We start from the raw sequence: 22,836 nt of genomic DNA on the forward strand, positions 1-22,836 counted from the left end.
TGCACACCAGAGCAAGCCATTTCACCAGGAAACAGCCAATATAGAGTGTAATCTGTATCTGTAACAAGCAGCAGCACAGCTACTCCTACTCTGCTCAGGTAATGTTTGGAGGGGATCATGAGGGATGGATCTGCTTCCTGTGAATTTTGCCATGAGGGTCAGGTAGGGCTATAATCCTCTTGCTGCTGCCATTATATGGTGCAGGATTGTAGCTCTTACGAAGCACAATGGAAGGAGGAAGAGAACACGCCTGTAAAGATCTGAATCATATAATCACATACTACGCACAACAACCAAGCAGCAATTCAGACAGTAAAAGTAAAATTTATTCACAGATCAGTCAGTGCCTGTTAAATGCTGGTCATCAAATGTAACTTTTTTCTGAGATCTCCCTCTCCGCCCCATTGTTATGACCAGAGATGTACCCAAATGCTGAAACTAAGCCCAGATTAATAAAACACCCCAGAACAGAGAATGGCAACCTCCACAGCCATCAACTCGCAACAACGATCTTGCTAAACCACGTCCAATCCTATTCTAGTTAGACACAGACCACCTTGGGTTTTCAAAAGCTCCAGATCCTTCTGTTTAAAAAAAATGATTTTGCTCCACCGTCACTCAAAATCAGCAGATCAAAAGGAAATTGCCACCACCTCTAGTTCTCACAAGCAGTAAACACAATGGTGGAAGCATGCTCTCAGCCGTACCACTGTAGCTTGTCTAGGAATGAATACCCCACCATACAATACAGTTTCCTGCACCTTATAAAGCATGGCAGGAAAAGAGACTGGGTTGGAAGAGCCATCATATCCCAACATCTGGTGCACGGAGGAGGAATCCTTTCAGCCCCTCAGTGTAGTCTGAAGTTATACAGCCCAGCCATAGGCTTATTTTATTTTTATATAATACCCCCCATTACATAATTTCAACACAACATTAAAGGCAATAAAACATGTAACATTTAAAATCTTTTACTATCTGTGAGAACTAGGCTTAAGATGTGCATCAGAAAAGAAGGCTGTGAAGCGGAGGGGTTTACACCAAAGCAGCCTCCTCCCTTTGCAGAGCTTATCAGAAGCTGCTTAAAGACACACACATCCCCCTCTGTGCGTTAATGGGAAGGCTCCATTTTGCACAACAGATGCAGAACAGCATCCACCAGCCTGCTAAAATGTGCACTTTTTTGGGTAACTGTTTTGCATGTTTCAGGAGTGGAAAAAATGGGACAGCTTTGCTACTGGGTGAAGCCATGCCTGGCTTTGGGATAACTTTTTATCCTGTAGGTTAAACACATGGCCGTGTGATTCATCTGCTAGCTGCTTCAGATTTATGCTCCTGCTGTCCACGCACAAGCCTTGCTTCACTTTATACCTGCATCATGTGAAGACCTAATAATATTAACACAAGAATTTTCTGAGACAATTATGTGCTTTGTGCTTAGGTCTCCACACAACACAGGTGTGCAGCAAACCAAGGCTTATGCATGAACTCTATGTGATGATGTGTATATCAGAAGCAAGTCAGATAAATGAAAAGGCTTCACCTCTCTCTTTCTCCCACCCTCACCCCCATTCTCCAAAAATCAGAGAAGGCCAAGCAAGACACAGTAGGTGTTATTCAGTAACTCCAGGACTGCCTACATACGTTGCTAGCTGGGTTTGGGGAACCCTCTTGCTCTGAATCCCAGAGCTACTTCACACCATCAGCTAGCCTGGGATTAACATTCCCCAGTTCACATCAAACGCTGGATTTCCATTCTCCAAAGTGGGCATGAGTTCTTGCGCATCCCAGGATAAGCAATCCCTGTAAGTTGTGGTCTTTGGTTGCTGGAACTCACAGATTTTCCCGGCCAAGCCATGAGCACCCCAAGTCAAGACAGCAAGAAGTCTTATAACTTCACGCCTATGGTGAGGTGCTATCTCATTGTAAGTTGTTGTGAATAAAGCCACAAGTTCCCTGCTGGAAGAATAAAAGGCTAGGAGAGGCCCAATGGTTGCTACTACAGAGGCACTTTCATTGAAAAAGTGTGTGTGTGTGTGTGTGTGTTGCTTTCTTTCTTAAACAATGGGCTTTGATAATGGAACCTCCTCCCCACCATTGCAGTCAGCTCAGGTATACATCAGGCCTCCATGCAGCTGGGTAGGACACAGAAGTCCTTGCATTCCCCAAACAGGTAACCTCTGAAGGATAAAACCCTCTAAGCGTGGGGTCTCCTGGCCACCTCCTGCCTCATCTTTCCTCCCACGTGGGCACAGGGAAAGGGACCAATGGAGAGGAACCTAGTTACCAAAACAGACAGAATATCCAGCAAGAGACGCAGACACAAAATGCCCGCCTTGGAACTTCCAAGCTTGGAGAGAACCCTTTGCTTCCAGCTCTTCCAGCAGGATTTAGGTGCCATGGTCCTTTTTCAGCACAGCAGACCTGGCCTCCCTTCTCTGCAACGGTGCACCTGCTTTCCTAGGACAGCCGCTGGCAGCTCTCGCTGCAGATGACCTGTGCCGTTGAGCCATCTCTCTCTCTCTCGCACTCACTCATGCTTCCTCCTCAGGTAAAACACAGCTTCTGGGTGGAACGTTCACCCGACGTCAGAACCTCTGCAAAAACAATCGCACTCAGGAAACAAAAAAGAGGCAGCAACATGAGCACTTGTCCTGCATGGATTTTGGCCAGTTGTTCAAAGTGGTGGTGGCAGGAGCAATTTAATTCAAAAGTTGCTCTAGCTGCAAATGTTTGCATCCAGAAAACTCAAGAGCCCTGCTGGATTGGAGCAAAGTTCCGTCAGGTTCAGCGTCACCTTTCTCCATAATACAAATTATAAACTGGTTCTGTTATCATTTTCCACCTTCTTAGGGCTACTGCACTGCCCCACCATTCTCAGTCTGCTCTCAGCCAGCCCCCACTTGCTTAACTCTTTACTGAAAACCAGTCTGGAGGGTGGTATTGCCTGGATGGGGACACAGTTAGGGATATCTCACTCTGTTCCTCATTGTTGGCTCTCTGCTCTTCGCCTTCCACCCATCCAGCCCCAATGGGTGCCAGCCACCACTGCCTGAGTAACCATCAGTTTACAAGGGTGATGACACTGCTTTTGCTGGGGCTCGTGTCTGCTACAATTTTAAAGCAGGATCGAAAATATGTTTTTTTATACTGTGATGGCTCTCAATCAGGCATGAGTTGTGTAGAAAGACTGTCAGTGGGGAGCAACAACTAGGAATCCTAAGGATTTGGGGAGGGGAGGAGAGGAAAGGGGACATTAAGCCAGTATAATGTTTGCCGCGCAGATATGCCTTTATGCAACCCTGACCTTGGAGGAGAGCGGACAGAGAGCTTGAAAGCAGAATGCCACTTTGCTACCAAGTGCTCTCTCTTCTCAGACAGACATGCATCTCGTTCAACAGCGCTCCACCACGTACCTTCCTCCACTCCTAGGGCTATTTCTGGGGCGGCTTGCCCTTCTCTAGACTCTGCAGGCTCTCGAGATTAAGGTTGACAGAACTAAGAGCCTTCCCTGGGGACACAGAAAAAGCTATAATAAGCGCAGGTGCCAAGAGATGGAGATGCTCTTCAATGCAGGGCAGGGGAGAAGGGAAACGGCAAGCCCGTTATTTGACTTGGACTTTACACCCACCAACCGGTGCCAAACAAGGGGAACATGAGCATCGGATAATCTTCAAACCTTACCCATTTCCCCCCAGCACTGCTCCAGAAGAGCCGAGAGCTCAGGCAGACTGAGGACCTTCAAGGAAGACGGCCATCCTTCTGGGCCTAGGGTAAAGAGGCAGAATGGGCACAAAGCATCAGCATATTGTGGGTCAGCACCCATTGGCCTGGATTGGGCCAAACATGGAGTGTGTGTGTGTGGGGGGGGAAGCAAACACTGGGGGGGGGAGGAGTCAGGACAATGGATTGAACCAGGGACTGCCAGGGACAATCCACCAAAGTGGTGGATTTGGCACTGAATAGTCTTCCAAATTTTTATGTCATGGTGTGGTTGAACACACACACACACACACACACACACACACACACACACACACTGACTTTTTACTTGTAAGGAAAAGCAGCAGTCAGTCTCCATGCATTTTTCATATGAAATAGCTGAGACCTGGGGAAGGCGAAAGCGTGATGAAGGCAGACTGGGCTCAAAAACAAGCCTGTCCTCTGAAGCCACTTCCCTTTCTCTCTCTCTCTTGCACACAGACAGACAGGGCTGGGGAACCTACAGCCCTACAGATGTTGCTGGGTTGCAACGCTCATCATCCTTGACTGCTGGCCATGCTGGATGGGACTGATGGGAGTCCAGAGACACCTGGAAGGCCACCTGTTTCACATCCTGCACTAGAACTGCCCACTTACTGGGTCCCAGCTGTGCTTTCGCTTCCAACAACCGGCCAGCCGGATGCTCTCGGTTCATTCGGGAAGACAGTTCTGCCTGACAGGCCCTACCAGAGAAACCAAAATACTGTCAGCAGGATTCTGTGAAAAGAAATAAAAACCGCACAAAGTAGAGCACAAGAAAGCAGGATAGTGCCGTAGTCTCAAGTGCCACACAAATATACTACAGCAGTGGGGTAAACCTTGGTATGCCACCGCCACAAAAATGAGGCATCAGCACTGAGCACTCAAGACAGAACTAAAGAGGAGAGGAGAGTTAGGACAAAGGGAATTTATCCCCTGGCTATCTTCCCAACTCCAGGATCGTTTGCACGCTACAGATGCTACTACCTGAAAAGGTGAATTCTACCGCTTATACAGGTTGTGTAAAAAAGGCATACATGTTGGAGAATTTTGCCATTTATTGTTCCACCCAAATCGTTTGGGTCTTCTTAGCTGCCAATGAGACGGCAGGAGAAGGAAGAGGATGAAGCCCCTCAGCAAGTAGGTATCCGATTTAGTCATCTGTGATGTGGCAAATGTCCCACTCACTTTCTCTTTAGGCTTTTGACAGGGATCCTTCTATACTCTTTAGATCAAGGTGTGTATACTTTGAGTTGCTGCCGGCTTGTAGTGTAATTTTGCTGCTTGAAGCAGCATCCGTACACTGTCCTTTTCATGCTTTATTCCTCAGGTGAGCACTTCTTGGGGCATAATACTACATTCATAACAAACACATGTTATAACTCTATCAAAAGCTCCTAAGCCTCTTGGTGGTGTGTATAGGAATACATCTGAGTGCTGGATACACAAGTGGGTTTGGGCACATAGCTTGAAACAATGTGACTCCTACGATTGCACCACACACTTTGATGTAATCATAAAACCCAGGGGCTGGAAACTTGTGTTTATTTTGTAAAGTTTTTAAAAAATGAAAAACAAGATTCTTAACAAGTTGCACTGAAATCATATCCAGTGCTTTTCGCTGGCAATTTTTCAAAATCATGGATGCAACTCCCACATTAGGCAGCTAAGGCTGAGAACAAGAGGGAAGAATGAATTTCCAGACACGAAGCCACAAGCCTTTGATAGTCATTGTCACCGAGTGCCTGGGCTTTCCCCCAATTCAGAATCCTGCAGGTGGCACGCTGGCTTCGCTTTGAGGAGATGAAGGAGCTTACAGAGAAGGGAGTGTAAAGAAATGGCGAGAAAGTTTGACCTTTGTTGGAGGCACTCACTGCATCTGCTCTAGGAGGATTCCAGCATTCCTGGCGATGGCCTGCACCTCGCGGAGTTTGGCCTGAGCACTGCTCCAGACCACATCCCGCTCCATCAAGCAGCTCTCCACCACGGCACGCAGCTCCTGCTCCTGGGACACCTGAGCCTTCAGCCCTTCTACCTCCTCGCACCTCTGGAAGGGAACACGGGGAAAGTTGCTAAGAGACAAGGGTCCACATTTGTGATTTCCAAAGGGTTTAAAGAACTCCCACAAAACTCTGGCCAACAACTGTTCCTCTGCTTCACTTTGCTATCAAACTGAGTTTGGGTTTGGGGGTAGCACTAGCTTGCCAAAGGCTTTCCAATCGCACCAGGTTTCAGATCTTTCTCAATATACAATTTTTTTATTGAGTTTTCGTTTTTCTACATTTCAGATTAAACATTTTACAAACTTTAAAATATCCAGTGACTTCCTTCCATGGTTCACATTGCATATCATGTTCTCCTGCATGCTTTACTATAACCATTCAAATCAATTTTCCACTTTTACAGTCAAATATTGTTTACTCCTGTTGAATTTATCTTAATGCTGCCAGCATTTTCAGCTGTGTACAATTATTTTCCATATATTCAATAAATATTTTCCATTCTTCTTTAAATATATGCGTTCTTCTTGCTCTCTTATTCTCTTATTCTCTGTGTTAAACCTGCAAGTTCTGCATATTCTAACATCTTAAGCTGCCAATCCTTTTTATAAGGGACCTTGCTCACTTTCCATTTGGGGGCTAACAGAACACGGGCTGCTGTTGTTGCATACATAAACAAACTGTTCTGGCACCTGGGAATTTCTGTCTGGGTTATTCCCAGTGAAAGGGACTCTGTTTTTTGGGGGGGGAAGGTAAAATTTAATTCCCCCCCCCAACTCATTTTAAATCATTTCCCAATATTCCTTCACCTTTCTACTTGTCCACCGCATGAAAAAAATTAATTCCTCCCATCAAGTTTCAGGTCTCTTAGCTGTCTGTCTGATGCTGTATCTTTCTCAAGCAACTTCAGACGAACAAGGACATCCTCCAAGACTAGGAAGGGACAAGGGCATTCCCCATGCAGAAGCAGGTGCGCCTGGCCAGAGGCAGAAGCTTCTCAATGGGCTTAAGAAGCCGGCTTCCTTACCTTATGGAGCTGAATGGCCAGTTCCTGCATTTCTGCTTCCAGGCGATCAGCATAGGCCAGCTCCAGGGCATCGCTGGGAGGCCGGGCGCTGCTATGCCATCGAGCAATGGCAGAGGTCATCTTCCTCTTTGGTCCAAAAAGGCTACAGGGGAGAAAAAGCAGGAAAGGTTTAGCAGCAAAGGTACTGTCTCCCTTTTGCTACTCCCTTCCTTCACTGGGGAAGTCTGCAGGCAAAACAGAACCACCCTGATTTTTCTAGACATGCTGAGACCCAAAGAGACATCAATGTGAACAATAGATATCCACACATAATGGGAGCTTCAATTAGATCAGTGTTTACTATACTTTCAAAAAACGCAAAGAAAACCATTCTGAAAACATATGTATATTATGTTCAATTTATTCTGCTTTACTCAAGGCTGGAGATGGGCTATGCTACATTGGGTACTGCAGCCTTTCCCCCAGAAGCAGTGGGAAACATGCTCAGCCCTGAAATTTTGCAAAGCATTGGGCTATACGTTTGAAGCAATATGGACTAGAAACATAAAAAAAGAAAATGAGAAAACTGCAATTCTCAGAAAGCTAGCTTCTGTACTTGTGCAGTATTGCCACACAACTGTGTACATTCTGCAAAAATATTGCAGATTATACACAACTGACAAGGGCAGCTGTCCAGATTATGCAGTCTGCGCAACATAGAGCAGAAAAAAAAGTTTCTAAGAGAGAGCATTAAAAATTCTTTGGGAGCTATTCCTATATTGAACTGAGAATAAATAATTGCACAGCAGCCTTGCCAGCTGGGACCCGGGATTCTGCTAAAAATGACAGCAAAGTTCTCAGTATCTCTGGTTGGAAGGTACACGCTGTTCCTGGGGTCATTTCCTATGTTCCTGATTATATGACAGCACTTCAAAGCTAAGCCTCCAGCCAGCCAGCAAAGAAAGGGACTCACGTGATGCCAATCTCTTTCAAGTCACTCTCTGTCAAGGTCAGGAAGATGCGAAGGTCGACGTCTTGCTCCTCAAACACTTGCAGGTACTTCAGGCAGCCAATCTGCTCAAGGAAGGTGGCCAGATCCTGCAGCCCAGGCAGCGCACAGAGGACAAAAAAGAGGGAGACTTTCAGGACTATTAAACACTTAGAGACTCTAGCTGCATCACAGCATGTTGTAAGCCAGGCTTCCAGCTTCATCAGGATCTCTGCCCCTCTAGGCCTTTAGCACCACCTTGCCGCCTGCAATTTGACACGGCACCTAATACACAAGGACTGTCTCTGACACCAGCTCCTCTGTCCATCCCTCTGTCCCTCGCCCTGTCCAACCCCAGACAGTTTTCTGACCACCATGCCATGGTTACCTGGGGCCCCGTGTAAGATGGTGCCTCTGTGTGAGAGGGGCTGCTGTGATGGCTGGACACCCGGGATCGGTAAGACCAGTGGCTGTCGCTGTTGCTGCAGCGATTCTTTGCCTTCATGTAGCTCTTGGGGTGCTTTCGAATGGAGAGCTTTGTTTCATGGTCTGAATCCTGGAAAATATAAAGTAGTGGCGTGTTTTGAGAAGAAGGAACACGACACAGCTCCAAGTCTCAAACGGATGCAAGGACATCATTATCCTTTTGTTCATGGTGTGAAGCATCTGTACTCTTACATTCTTATGAAGCAGGAAGAATGGAAGTGAGAAAGGCTCCTCTTACCAAAGCAGAGAAAGCAGAGGCAATGGGAGGAGAAATCCAACACCACGGAAGGACAATTGAATCCTCTTACTCCAGCTTCCCAAGATGCCTGAACAAGACAAGGCAGGGGTAGGGAATCTTTCTGAACCCAAGAGCCACATTTCCAAATGGAAAACCTCTTGGGGGCCACATGCCAGTGGTAGGCAGTGCTAGAGCCAAGAAACAGATGTGAATTTAACTTTTGTATAGTTGGCTACAAACTCTTGTACAAACAAAGGAAGAGGAATTATCCTGGTTCAATGACACATTCCAGCCAAGCAAAAACAGAACAAAATTTGAAGATGCGAAGCAGGCATGGTGAGGGGTGTGGTCTGGGGAGACTCCAGAAAACCAGAAGAGAGAGGTTCCCTAATTTGAGGAATCAAGGTTTCTTTCTATACACTAGGAGTGGGGAAACTTTGGTCCTCCAGGCTCATCTAACTTGAATGATAGCAAAAGACTTACCTCGTTGCTTTCCAGAGAGCCCTCGCTGCTGACCCCCACAGCTTTGGCAAGACTTTCGCTGCTGCTGGTCCTGATGGTGGCTAAGTTATTGGTGAAGAGGGAATTCTCTTCTGAAACAGGCAGAAGTCATGAAACAGCATGAAACAGTAAGTTTCACATTCAGGCCTCATAGATGTTTACTGATGGCAACTTTGTGGATTACCTATTCTAATGCGAAACATACACTACCGCAATAGAAAGTGAATACGTCAGGAAGTCCCCAGAGTTTGCCAGGCTCACCCAACAGCAACAAGAAACTGGCTCACTCCTGTGAAATACTCTGCCAATATTCAGCAGGTGCCTTCTTTTTCAACCTTTAAAGGTCTGCTGAAAACTTGTTTTATTCCCTCAAGTTTATGCTGGCAATTAAGACTACATCTTTCCATAATACAGTAGCTGAATTCTGATTCATTTATTTACACGGTTTTATTTAAATGTTTTTTTTTTTAAATGAACAGCAGTATAAAATAAAAATTGTGTTTTAAGAAAGGTACCCCGGCTGCTGCTGCTTTCCACATCATGCTCATTGATGGGAGACGTGACATCTCTGTAGCGGAGATCTCCTCCTTCAAAGGCACTCCCATCATCATTAAAGGTAACATAGCCTTCTGGAGGGACCTGCTCTGTGTGCAAAAGGGGGGCAGAGGGAGAGAGAGGTGAACAAATGAAAAAAGGAAAGGAAGAGATTTTATTTGTTGATAAGTTAAATGAAGAGGCTTATATTCTCCTCCATCAGCCAAGAAGTTCAGTACTGCCTCTTGCTTTTTCTTCTGCTGGAGCTCATCACGTTACAGCTCTACGGAGGTTTAGAGGCTTGCTTGGAAGTTTTATTTAAAATTAAGCGCTATACAAATTATGTTAAATAAATAAATATAGAATCCAGAGAGCAAGCAGCTGTGTTCCAAGTTCATCAGTATAGGAGCATAGGAAGGTGCCTAATACTGAGTCACAACATTGGTCCATCTTGCTCAGTGTGGTCTACACTGATTGGCAGCAACCCTCTAGGGTTTCAGAGGACATTCCCAGCCCTACCTGGAGGCACCAGGGTCTGAACCTGGAATCTTCCACAAGCAAGGCCGGTGCTCTACCAACCAAGCTACAGCACTTCCCTGAAAATGGTGTTCAGGGAAGGAGGGTGATAAAGTAATCAGCAGCAGGACAAGAGGAAGCTACCCATTGAGAGAGAGAGGAAGTGAGCCTGAACTCACCATAACGAGATGGGCTTTTCACTCCAATTCTGACCGCCGTGATCTTGGCCAGAGCGTGGGGTCCTTCATGAATACTGGGGCCTTTGGACTTGCGAACAGGCCTCTGCCTCTGAGGGGCAGAGTAGGATTCGTCCGAGGAGCTGAGATCTTCATACTTTCCTAAATGTCAAAATGCATCAAGTCAGTGGACGCAGAGTGCATACAGATATTAAATTCCAAGGGCAGCATCCAACTAATTAGTTCTGCAGTGCCAAGGAACGTCCACTCCTTCTCCTTCTCCCCTGCCCCACGCTCACTAAATCTGTCATGGGATTTCCCCACTGCTTTGCCACAACCCTCAGCCTTGGTCAATTGGTCCATGGGGGGCGGGCGGGAGGGGGAAGCACTGGTCTAGTGAAAAGATGGGAGTCAGTGACTAGAAATGCAGGCAGCAAGCAAGGTTTCTGCCTAAGCAAGCTGAAAGGTCCTTTCTATGCGAAACTATAAGGAGACGTGAGAGTCACCTGGGCCCCTGCAGAAGACCTTGGGCACAGGGGCTGTGTGCAGGTCTAAGAGCCCCACAATCTTCATGTGTCCATACTTCATGGCCAACATCCGTGCCGTCGCCCCAGTGCTATCGCGTACATCCACTCTCACACCCTGTTGGGAGGAAGCAGACATTATTAAATTTTGCCGACAGGAAAGGGGAGGGAGGCTTAAACAGATCTAAGGGGCTGTGTGGTCGAACCCAAGAGTGTCCCTGAAGAATCGACCAAAGGATTTGCACCACCAGCAAGGCTCTGCATACCCACCATCACCATCGCATTTGTGCTCTAGCCAACCTGGACTCCTTAGGGAGAAAGGGCAGGGCATAAATTCAGTAAATAATTTAGCTTTGAACATTAAACAGTTTTCAGGGCACAAAGTTAGAAATCTTTGCTTGCGTTTGTGCTATACAAATGGCACCACTATGTGGTCAATGTATGAATTTCAGGCTTCAAGAGCTCCAGCTGCTCTTTGGACAAGATATGGCTACGAGAAGCACCAGGCTGCATGCCAGCGAGTCGGGCTCCTGATCCCTTTTGAAGCACGAGAGCAGAGGCAAGTGGGATCTGCAACAAAATATTGCAGTGCATTCTCAATACTAAATCCAGGCTGTCTGGTGTGTTTTGAAAGATGGACACACAAGTTCATCCTAATGATGGAAAGTCAATGAACTATCTCCAGTGCTGCTTAAAGTTTACTTGCAGGCAGTTACAGAATGTGGAGTGTCCACTTTTGGACGGATGTGTAACAGGCTATAGCATCCTTCCCTCTTCCTTGGATGTCTCTAGTGCAGCATTCCATCAACTATTAAAGGAAAAGGTCTGGGAGAAATGAGGAAGGTGTGTGGGTGGGGGGAGTGTATGACTTCCTAACCCAACACTGAACAAATGAACCCAGCCTATTAAAAACTAGTTTTATAGGCTTTGAAATCAAACACTTGAAAAAGCCTCCATGACAATTAAAAATACTATTTTTTAAAAAAATGGGTAGACAAGCGTGTAGGCATGAGAATCACATAAAAATCCAAAGGTCTACACATGCTCTATATAAAGAAGCCTTTTCTGAAAAGACTTTTGTGTGCTGCAGCTGTTGGGGAGATATATACAAAAAAGGCTTTATTCTGTACATTTCATAGCTCTCAAATCCCGTTGGGGAAAGGAAAGAAATGCGATAGATGCAACCCTTCCCTTTCAACCATCTTCACCCCACTTTTATCAACAGAAGAAAGGCCTACATGAACACCCTTGTTTGATTGACCCGACATATTCCCTCCCTCTAATAAGACATGTACAGGATGACTATGAAGAAGGTCTAGATGTGATGTTGAAGCAAAGAGCTGGGATTTCAAGAGGCTGCTACAGAAAGTGCTATTCATGCTGAATGTGAATTAACTGCACAGAGTGATTCAGAGACTGGTTTCAAAAGCATGGTATCTCTCAAGAGGAGGAAAGAAGCGGACAATGTTTCTAATTAAGGCATCCTAAAAGAAATGTTATGCATGAAGGCAGATCAACGGGAGCATCCAGCACGGATCTAGGCATGGGAACATGCTGAAGAAGCTGCATGGATGTGAAGCTTCTCTGATTTCCCCTCCTGTGGCAATAATCAAGAGCAATCATTGAAAGACACAGCCTCGAATCAAGATTTAGCTTTCTTAATATAGTGGCTTATCAAATTGGCGGTATTTCTGCATACTGGGAAGCACAATTGGTTGCGGGGAAGGGAAACCAAAGGTGCCTTGGACCACCTGAGAAATGAACACTCACTTACATGATTGAGAAGATACTGGACAATGATCTCATGGCCAGATGCAGCTGCTTCCATCAGAGGAGTATATCCATAAAGGGGCTCCCTGGACAACAGAAATATATAGCCCATGAAAGGCTCAAGTCAGAAAACGGGGCAGTCATCAACGCAACGGGGGCATGCTAGTCATCCACAGCTAGAGGAAGCAGGGAGAAAAGTACCAAGGGCAGGCAACCCTAGAGGCATAGATCTTGGGACTCCATGGTTTTCACACCACATTCCAGGTTGAATAAATAAAGCGACCTTACACAGAATCAGATCACCAGTCCACTGAGCATAGTAATGCTGACCCTGAGAAGCGGTGCGCTTCAAGGTGTTGGGGTTGGCCTTTGCCAATGGCTCTGCTGGCCTCCAGCTAAGGGGCTGAACCTGGGATGTTCCACCTGCAGAGCAGGTTCCATACTACTGAGCCATGGCTCCACCTGTTGGCTGTGTCAGGCTTGTTCTTGAATTGTGCTCTACATACAGTGGTGCCTCGCAAGACGAAATTAATTCGTTCCGCAAGTTTTTTCGTCTTGCGAGTTTTTCGTCTTGCGAAGCACGGTTTCCCATAGGAATGCATTAAAAATCAATTAATGCGTTCCTATGGAGACCGCTTGCCAGGCTGGCGGTGCGGAGAAGGGCTTTTCTCCCCACCGCAAGCCTTCAGGACAGGTCCGGGAACAGAGGGGAAGGCGCGCAGCGCTTCTCCTCTGTTCCCGGGACTTGCGGTGGGAGGAGGGTTTTTCCTCCCCACCGCCAACATTCAGAACAGCATTCTGAATGTTGGCAGTGGGGAGGAAAGCCCTCCTCCCACCGCAAGCCTTCAGGACAGGTCCGGGAACAGAGGGGAAGGCGCGCAGCGCTTCTCCTCTGTTCCCGGGACTTGCGGTGGGAGGAGGGTTTTTCCTCCCCACCGCCAACATTCAGAACAGCATTCTGAATGTTGGCAGTGGGGAGGAAAGCCCTCCTCCCACCGCAAGCCTTCAGGACAGGTCCGGGAACAGAGGGGAAGGCGCGCAGCGCTTCTCCTCTGTTCCCGGGACTTGCGGTGGGAGGAGGGTTTTTCCTCCCCACCGCCAACATTCAGAACAGCATTCTGAATGTTGGCAGTGGGGAGGAAAGCCCTCCTCCCACCGCAAGCCTTCAGGACAGGTCCGGGAACAGAGGGGAAGGCGCGCAGCGCTTCTCCTCTGTTCCCGGGACTTGCGGTGGGAGGAGGGTTTTTCCTCCCCACCGCCAACATTCAGAACAGCATTCTGAATGTTGGCAGTGGGGAGGAAAGCCCTCCTCCCACCGCAAGCCTTCGGAGGAGGCTGGCGATGGGGCGGAGAGCCCTCCTCCCCCCGCCAGGCTTCGGAGGGCTTCTCCGAAGTCTGGCGGGGGGAGGAGGGCTCTCCGCCCCATCGCCAGCCTTCGGAGGAGCCCTCCGAAACCTGGCGGGGGGAGGAGGGCTCTCCGCCCCATCGCCAGGGCTTCTCCGAAGCCTGGCGGGGGGAGGAGGGCTCTCCGCCCCATCGCCAGGCTTCGGAGAAGCCCTCCGAAGCCTGGCGGGGGGAGGAGGGCTCTCCGCCCCATCGCCAGGCTTCGGAGAAGCCCTCCGAAGCCTGGCGGGGGGAGGAGGGCTCTCCGCCCCATTGCCAGGCTTCGGAGAAGCCCTCCGAAGCCTGGCGGGCGGAGGAGGGCTCTCCGCCCCATCGCCAGGCTACGGAGAAGCCCTCCGAAGCCTGGCGGGGGGAGGAGGGCTCTCCGCCCCATCGCCAGGCTACGGAGAAGCCCTCCGAAGCCTGGCGGGGGGAGGAGGGCTCTCCGCCCCATCGCCAGGCTTCGGAGAAGCCCTCCGAAGCCTGGCGGGGGGAGGAGGGCTCTCCGCCCCATCGCCAGGCTTCGGAGGAGGTCCGAGGACAGTGGGGAAGACGCGCTGCACTTCCCCGCTGTCCCTGGAGATTTCCCTATGGGCTTTCGTCTTGCGAAGGAAGCCCATAGGGAAATTCGTTTTGCGAAGCGTCGCAAAACCCGAAAAACCCTTTCGTCTAGCGGGTTTTTCGTCTTGCGAGGCGTTCGTCTTGCAGGGCACCACTGTATTTTAAGCTCTATCTCCGGGATGGCGAGCCTGTGGCCCTCCAGGTGATGTTGGATTACCAATCCCACCATCCCTGAATGCTAACCTTGCTGGCTGGCCCTGATGGGAGTTTGAAGGGCCACAGGTTCCCCATCTCTGCTGAAAGCTATGGGCTACCAACTGAAGCTCCTGGCCCAATCCAATACCTTGAGAAGCCTTGCCACCCCTCATTCGCTTCTCAAATTGACAGGAAACTTAGGCTGAGTTAATGGTGAGCGGCAAATGTGCCCCTAAGTTGTACCACCTCAAATTGCAGGTGGGGTCTCACATGCTTGAATACATTTCCATTCAAGAAAATGTCTTCCACACAAAATACTAGTGTGTTGAGAAGATGAGTTCTAGCTTGGTTTTCTCTCCGATATGCTAGGCCAGGAGCCATAGCTAATATTAAAAACAAAAAATAATCCTTTCGTATATGGAATGCCCACTATAGTGCTCTCTTAAAACATCAGCTGAAGAGCAAAACTGGGAACGATGCCAATACAGTCTGATGGTTTGTCTTCAAAACTAAATTACCAGTTACTGTGTCAGAAGTATGAACTTTTCCTGCTGGAGTTTCCACTCAATATGCTCCATGGAAGGAAATGGTTCTTTCTGGCAAAACAAACAAGCTGATGGCACTCTGGATTCTGAGACTGTTCCAGGAATATGGATCAAACCCACCTCAGAAAACACATTTTTGGTTATTGAGATGGAAGGAATACTGTAGAGAAAGCAACATGAGATTCATGTCCTAAGAGAAGAAGAAAGAGTCCACTGAGAGCTTTTTTTTAGTAGTCAGGGGTGGCATTAAAGCCAGAAGAGAAAGTTTGAAAATGAGCCATCAAGGCGATAGGCAAGATAAAGAAGAGAAGAATCTCAGAAGAATGAATTGAGAGGTAAGATTTGATAAGGAAAGAGTAAAGAGAACCAAGTACTATTTTTTTTTGTAGAAGTGAAAAGGAAAGAATGGAACCCCAACAACAGCATAGCATGCACAGATTCAGTCTTGCCACCAGGTCATCTCACTAGTCCCCGCGCAAGTTTGTGAAAATCTGCCCCTTGCAATATGTTCTCCACTTCTGCCCATCCCCACAACTAAAAGTTGTTTGTACTTTTACCCTCTTCCAGAAGAAATAGCTATTACAAGCAAAACTGGTGGGATGTAAGATTTTAGATAAATATGTTTACTCTTGTTACTAATTATTTTTAAGAGAGCAGTCAGAAAGTCTCTCCTCGATGCTCCATTTCTCTTACATCAAAAAGAATGGAAAATTAATCATCTGCCTAGAAAGTCTGAAGGCAAGGAGATCCGACTCGTCAGTTAGCCAGCCTGGGCCAAAATCTGAGCAAGCTTTTATCTGAACCTATTTTAACCAATGTATTGCTTTAGGCGTAACTCCTCCTACCAATACATTTACCCCTTTCAATTCCTGCACTGTGCTGGGTTTTTTTTGCCCTACCTTCAAAGCAGGCAAAGTTTAGTTCAATTTATCCAAGTCAGGAGTTGTCAACCTTTTTGACAAATGCTTTGCTGATCAACCCCAAAGTACTGTTTTAGTGCCCACCTACAATGCAGCTTCTGTACCAGGGATGACTGGATGGGTGTTACCTCTAGTCTACTGAGCCAGGAAGGTGACAGGAATGTAGAAGAGGAAGGCAGGCCAAACCTAATCTGTGTGCCATAGGCCTTCCAGCTCCTGCCCAAGAGTGTTACAAACATTGGTGATCTGTATTATTTTATCATGCTTTTAATATTCTGTTGGGAGCCTCCCAGAGTGGCTCTGCCAGATGGGCAGGGTATGTATAAATAAAAGAAAAAGTATGTATGTATGTATGTATGTATGTATGTATAAATGTACGTATGTATAAATAATTAATAATAATAATGTCACATGCACATAAGAATAGGCTGCTGGATCAGGCCAGTGGCCCATCTCATCCTGCATCATGTACTCACAGTGGCCAACCAGATGCCTACGGGAAGCTCATGAGCAGGAGCTGAGAACAATAAGTTTCCCCTCTTGAGGTGTCCAGCCACTGGTACTCAGAAGCATACTGGAGATGTCCGTCACATACAGCACTCAAGCCATTAACTACACACAATCTAGATGCAAGAGTACAGCAGTGTGACTGCCTATGTTTCCCCCTCTTTTGCATCTATCACGAAAGCATTTTTTCTATGAAAGCTAAGCTACTTCTTCCCCTTAAAATACCGCCAGATATTTGAAATATACAAACAAACAAACAAACAGGCCTTTCACAGGCCCATTTCTCTCTTACCTGCAGTTCGCATTTGCTCCATTATCCAATAAGAACTTGACCATTTGCTGATGGCCAGCACTGGTGCAGTGGAAGAGGGCAGTCCAGCCATGGATGTCCTTCATCTCCAACTCGGCACCTTGCTTCAAAGAAATACAGAGGGGCCGTTAAGACAGGGCACCTACTACCTGTGACAATGAAGCCAGGGTGCATTTCTGTACAAACAAGAGCTCGCAATAATGAACAGAGAGGGAGATCGTTTATTTCAGGCAGAAATTTACAATCATGTTACTTTTAGTTTCTTATTTCTATATCACTTTTCTATTATGCTAACAGTATAACCAGGGGAAAAGAGCAGCAACCCATAGAAGGCTCTTCTCACAGCAATTTCATTGCAAACCACTTACAGTCGCAGAGTGTTCCCATTTTATTTTGGGTTATTGAATCAATTTTATTCACTGACTGATTGAATGCATTCAGAAAAATCATTCGAACAGGATCCTGCCCCTGCCCAATTCAGTGTGTGGGGTGAGTGGCAGGTGTGGAGGAGTGACTGGAAACAGCTCTAGCTCTCACACTCCACCAGATCTGACACAGCTGTGCCAGAGAGGGTGAGACTCGGCTGCCAGAGTCACCTGAAGATGCTGACTCAGCTCTGCTCCTGCATATCTGAAGAAAGCTGGGATGGGAAAGAGACGTCTCAGAGGCAGCAGAGAAAACCTAGATAGGATAAACTTAATGTGCAACCTGATAAAACAGAGGAATATTTGTAAAGTAAGGGCACAGCCCTGGACATTGGAAATACCTGGGGTGGAGGAGAATGGGTATATAAAACATATCACAGTAATGAAAACTTTACCACTGAACCTCACAGGAGTCTTAATGATGAGAAGGCACTCTAATCACCGCTAACTATGAAGCAATAGCCTGTAACTTTGAGTAGACTCAAGACTTTGAAGGATCCTATCATGCTGCTGCACCCTACAGGGGTTATGAAAGAGGACAGCAGGCTTTATCTCACAGCCACTCATGGTGTCTGAGATTGCCACCCTTCTCCTTAGTCCCATAGAACTTAATGGGAGCCACTGACAACCACCCCTGAACAGCCCTGTTTGCAACTTTGGTTCCACTCCCCTTAGTCATGCGTGATATCTTTAGACTGCACAGTTGGTGCCTTTCACAGCTATTGCCAAGTACACCCACCTGAAGGAGGAAGGCAGCAACGCTCTCATTTCCACAGCTAGAAGCCAGCATCAGCGGAGTCTGCCCTTCTGGTGTTGGTACATTCACATTCACGCCAGCCTCTAGCAGTATGCGCACAATGGTGTCATGACCGATGTAAGAGGCATACATTAGCGGGGTCCAGCCGCCGCAATTCCGCTGATTCAGGTCTACCTCCCCACTGAAAGGCATGAATCAGATTAGTGCTCCATGGGCAGCTTATCACAGGCAAGTTACATAGTTTTTGAAGGTTTTCCCTAACCTGGCCTGTTTCACTCAAGGAAACAAACAACTTTAGAAGTCTTGCCGATATTCCTGGTAGCAATGTGTGCCCCCACTTTGCCAGTAGCAAGTGAAAAGGTTGACAGCAGCATTCTTCTAAGCATTTTGGTCACACCATTTGCAGGTGGCACATTTGCACCACTTTTAACAGCCATGGCTTCCCCCAAAGAATCCTGGGAACTTTGCTTTAAGGGTGATGGGAATTATAGCTTTGTGAGGGGGGGGGGCTAAACTACAGTTCCCAGGATTCTTGGGGGAAGTTGTGACTGTTAAAATGGAATAAATGTGCTTTAACTGTAGAGCGTGTATATAATCAACTACTACCTTGTTTCAATGTTTTCTGGTAGCCTTTAGCCACCTTCATGTTTCACAAAATTATTTTGAATTGCACACATAGTGACAAAAGCCTGGTGTGTATGTACAACAGAATGAGGTGGTAGAATGGACTCTTTTTTTAGGCTGAAGGTGGGGTGGGATTTTGGAATAATCCCCTATGGATAAAAATCACATGGTGAACTAAAAAGTAGCTCATTGCGGGTAAAAGGTTATAATTCGGACTGCTCCCTGCTGTGCTCATTTTCTGCAGAGAAGGGCTGTAGCAGAATGCCTCAGCTCCCATTTCTGGCATCTCCAGGCAGAGCTGGAGAAATAGAGCTGAGTGTCATCGGCATATTGCTGACAACAGACTCCAAACCTCCGGATAACCCCAGCCAGTGGTTTCATGCAGATGTTAAGAGATAGGATTGAGCCCTGCAGAACCCCACATTGAAGGTTCCCCGGGGCTGAAAAGCATTCCCCAAGCAACAACCTCTGGGGATGACCATCTAAGTAGGACTGGAACTACCACAAAGTGGTGCCACCCACCCCTAGTTCGGACAGCCACTCCAGAAGGATACCATGGTCAACGGTATCAAAAGCCTCTGAGAGGTCGAGAAGAATTAACAGGGACATGTTTCCCTTGTCTCTCTCTTGACAGATGTCATCATACAGGACAACTAAAGCAGTTTCTGTGCCAAAACCGGGCCTAAAACCTGATTGAAATGGATCCAGAAAATCAGTTTATTCCAAAAGCGTCTGGATCTGGTCTGCAACCATTCGCTCCAGAACCTTGCTCAGAAAAGGGAGATTAGAAACTGGCTGGTAGTTAGGTTTTCCAAATCCAGGGACAGTTTCTTAAGGAGTGGCTTTACCACTGTTTCCTTCAAACAGGTAAGGACCACCCCCTCTCGTAAAGAGGCATTGATCACCTCCCTGGCCCAGCCAGCTGTTCCCTCCCTGCTGGTTTTTATCAGCCAAGAGGGGCAAGGGTCTAGAGTACAAGTGGTTGCCCTGATTGATCCGAGCACCTTGTCCACATCATCAGGCCTTATCAACTGAAACTCATCCAACACAACAGGACTAGACTGTGCTCTGGACACCCCATGAGATTCATCTGCTATAACAGCAAAGTCTTGGTGAATGCAAGCAATCTTATCCTCAAAATGCTTTTCAAAGTCACAGCGAGCTCCTGTTGGTTCCATCACCTCCTTTGGGCCAGCCTGTAAAAGGCTCCGTACAACCTGGAAAAGCTCTACCGGACGACGTAATGAGGCTGCAATGGAGGCAGCAAAGTATGCCTTCTTTGCTGCCTTCACTGCCACTAGGTAGGCTCGATAATGAGCCCTTACCAGTGTTCGGCTGCATTCATTCGGATCTTTCCTCCACTTGCATTCAAGCAGTCTTCCAGCTTGTTTCCTCGCCCTAACCTCTGGAGTATACCAGGGGGACAAATGGGCATCACAAAGTGGGAGAGGGCACTCAGGGGTGATTGTGTCAATAGCCCAAGCCATTTGGGTGTTCCAGGGGTCGGCCAGGGCTTCAACAGGGATGCCAGTTATATCAGCCGGAAAACCTCCCAGAGCTGTTTGGAATACCACTGGATCCATCAGCCTCCGAGGGTGGATCTTCTTAATAGGTCCCCCGCCTCTGCAAAGGGGAAAAGCTGCTGAAAGTTTAAATCTCAACAGGAAGTGATCTGACCATGACAAAGGACTGATATCAATGTCCCCCACCTTCAAATTACTCTTCCTGCCCAGTCAAGAAAACAAGGTCCAGAGTTTTGCCTGTCATGTGCTTTGAGCCGGTGACATGTTGGGACAGCCTCATGGTTGTCATTGCGACCATGAAGTCCTGAGCCGCCCCAGAGCCAGCTGCCTTGGCATGGATGTTGAAGTCTCCCAGAACCAACAGTCTGGCAGTCCTCAACAATGTCTCCGAGACCAGCTCTGTCAGTTCAGGCAGGGAGACTGCTGGGCAGCGAGGCGGGCGGAAAAGTAGCAGAATCCCTCATCTGTCCTGATTGCCCAATGCCAGGAACACAGTATTATTCCCTCCCCAAACCTCTCCTCCTTACCGTTGAATATTCTCCTTTACCACCTCATACTGGCCAATTGAGGCTGCTGTGTGAAGGTCCAGTGGAATATCTAACTCTTGGTGACAGACCATCTGACCTGCGCCATGCCACATGGATAGGCTGAGATTCAGCAGATCCGACTCGCTGGCTTCATCACTCAGCTCTGACATTGTGTCTTGGTGGGCTGAAAGACAAGCACCATCAGTTCTTCACTTTCACCACTTTGCTAAAAGGGTTTCCAATCGTCTTGGCGTATGATCTGAAAGCTCCTGAAGTTGGGACCCTGGTGTACCCTACCTTAAGTCCAATGGGTGAAAAGGCAGTATACAAATAAACAAAATAAGGAAATCTCCTGTCTTTGTGCATTCTTCACAGGATTAGAGAACTATCTTCACTTACTAATGTCTAAATACCAATGTGCTGTTAAAGGCACAAAAGCAGAACTGATCCAATCACAAGACTCAAGGAAAACACAAACAACCATGCACTGCAATTACTGGGAAACCTAGTCTTTTTGAAATGTTCTTGATAGGTTGACTGTTTTGCAGGTGAGACCTATTCACAGTGAAGGGAACCTAGAAGGTGACAAATGACCGCTCTGATACTTGGTTCAATTTGCTTTTTTGTTCTTGAATGACAAAGAACTATACAGGCCATGAAACCTCATGCCTTAAACACTGGAAATCTCACACAGACAGACGAAAGGGTCCTTGATAACGTACCAGCTATCACCCACACTTTCAACTTTATCCTCAAATCTGTAAGATTCTCATTTTAATTTCATAATTTTCACAAACACATCAATTTTATACCCATTATGTGGTACATTTTATGTTATTAAAACAGTAAAATAAGTTGCCTTGATGTGGCTTAGTTGTTGTATTAAGCACTTCGTAATCCACTCCAGGGACAACACATAGTACAGAACTGTAAATGCATATAAATAAATATTTCAGTCCCCCACCCCTCAGAGAGCTCTATTTTATTTTGGGGGAAATGTTACATCTGAGCTGGAAACCCTCTAACAAGCTGGTTTTCTATGTGCAAGGAGTTCTTGTGTACAGAGCAGCACACAGCAACAACAAGAAAACCAGGAACAAAACAATTCCCTGCACCCAAAAGATGAGCAAGAAGACCAGGCTCTAACTGTTCTCTCTAGCAGAGTAATTCCTATGAGCCAGAATTGTTATGGCCGTTATTCTGTACGGAGGGCCAAACAGTGAAAACTAGAGCCAAAACCTACCTAACTCCCTGCAAGCGGAAAGCAAACATGTGAGTGCAACAAAGATAGGGCCCAAACCTCCCTCCCAGGACACTAGCTCTATTTGTGCAGTAATCTTTGCTTTGCTCTGGTTGCTGTTCTTTTGTGTGGAGGAGCCCTCAGCCACGAGGCACCTCTGCCCTTGCAGTCTGCAGCCCAGGCATAAGGCGAGAAGGGCATTCTGCGCTGAGGGTGATGCCTCCAGAGCACAGCTGGGGGAATCTGTGTGCCCACCCCCAACCACTGGACTCCAACTCCCATCAGCCCCAGCCAGCAGGGCCAAAGGCCAAGGTTGATGGGAGTTGGAGTCCTGAGGTACCTGGGACGCTCACAGGGTCCCCCCGCCCTCCAACCCTACGCAGGAGGCAACAGCCCGCAGCTCAGAGGCGCCCCTCACGCCTATGCCTCCAGGGTGCCCAGAGAACCAAGGCCCGGCCAGTGTACTGGGCTCCACCTAGTGAGGCAACAGCACGCCAAAGACCTCCTGCGCCCACAACCTCCTACGAGGCTCCGCTTCCAGCCCGCCTAACACCACTCCCGCCTCCTCTGCTGCCGTACAAGCCTCACCTGCTTCACCTCAGGTCGCCTCAGCCGCTGTCCCGGAAATGCCCGACAATGACGTCGCGGGCAGAGCGTCAGGACTGCCGGAAGGCCCCGCTCTCGCTCTCTGCACCACGTGATCATCACCCGCCTCCTGCTGGAAGCGGCGAGATTGCTCAGCCAGCCAATGAAAAGCTAAGACTGTCGCGCTCCCCACCCGCAATACTCCTTCGCCGCGCCTTCCGAGCGTTTCAACCAATACAGGAATAGGTCGTGGC

General features: G+C 47.6%; 1 protein-coding gene across 5 annotated transcripts; it reads right to left on the bottom strand.

Moving 5' to 3' along the window:
- Positions 1 to 304: 304 nt before the first annotated feature.
- On the bottom strand, positions 305 to 22,691 carry ANKS3 (ankyrin repeat and sterile alpha motif domain containing 3). 5 transcript variants are annotated; one of them, XM_081887997.1, is made up of 17 exons: positions 22,586 to 22,689; positions 20,758 to 20,941; positions 18,066 to 18,264; positions 16,884 to 17,005; positions 12,485 to 12,566; positions 10,693 to 10,828; positions 10,190 to 10,348; positions 9,476 to 9,604; positions 8,943 to 9,052; positions 8,124 to 8,291; positions 7,721 to 7,845; positions 6,769 to 6,910; positions 5,616 to 5,788; positions 4,360 to 4,445; positions 3,685 to 3,768; positions 3,417 to 3,511; positions 305 to 2,597 (listed from the first exon to the last, which is right to left on the bottom strand). In XM_081887997.1, exons 2-16 carry the CDS (start codon positions 20,925 to 20,927, stop codon positions 3,435 to 3,437), a joined length of 1,962 nt encoding a protein of 653 aa, XP_081744123.1. In that variant the 5' UTR covers positions 20,928 to 20,941; positions 22,586 to 22,689; the 3' UTR covers positions 305 to 2,597; positions 3,417 to 3,434. The 5 variants fall into 5 exon arrangements, 4 of the variants coding, with proteins under 4 accessions (XP_081744123.1, XP_081744124.1, XP_081744126.1 ...); XM_081887998.1 differs by lacking the exon at positions 22,586 to 22,689 and adding an exon at positions 21,055 to 22,245; XM_081888000.1 differs by lacking the exons at positions 20,758 to 20,941; positions 22,586 to 22,689 and having other exon boundaries at positions 16,884 to 17,001; positions 18,066 to 18,179.
- Positions 22,692 to 22,836: the final 145 nt, after the last annotated feature.

Source organism: Podarcis melisellensis, assembly GCF_964234715.1.
Source record: "Podarcis melisellensis genome assembly, chromosome: 14".
NCBI classification, from domain to species: Eukaryota; Metazoa; Chordata; class Lepidosauria; order Squamata; family Lacertidae; genus Podarcis; species Podarcis melisellensis.

What these genes read in the sequence shown, in the direction of transcription:
- ANKS3 (XM_081887997.1), bottom strand. Translation starts at nt 20,927, where the DNA reads ATGTCAGAGCTGAGTGATGAAGCCAGCGAGTCGGATCTGCTGAATCTC. An exon ending in TTGCTGCCTTCCTCCTTCAG is followed by an intron (nt 17,006 to 18,065) that starts GTGGGTGTACTT and finishes ATTTCTTTGAAG; the next exon opens with CAAGGTGCCGAGTTGGAGAT. An exon ending in GGAAAGCAGCAGCAGCCGGG is followed by an intron (nt 9,053 to 9,475) that starts GTACCTTTCTTA and finishes TGCCTGTTTCAG; the next exon opens with AAGAGAATTCCCTCTTCACC.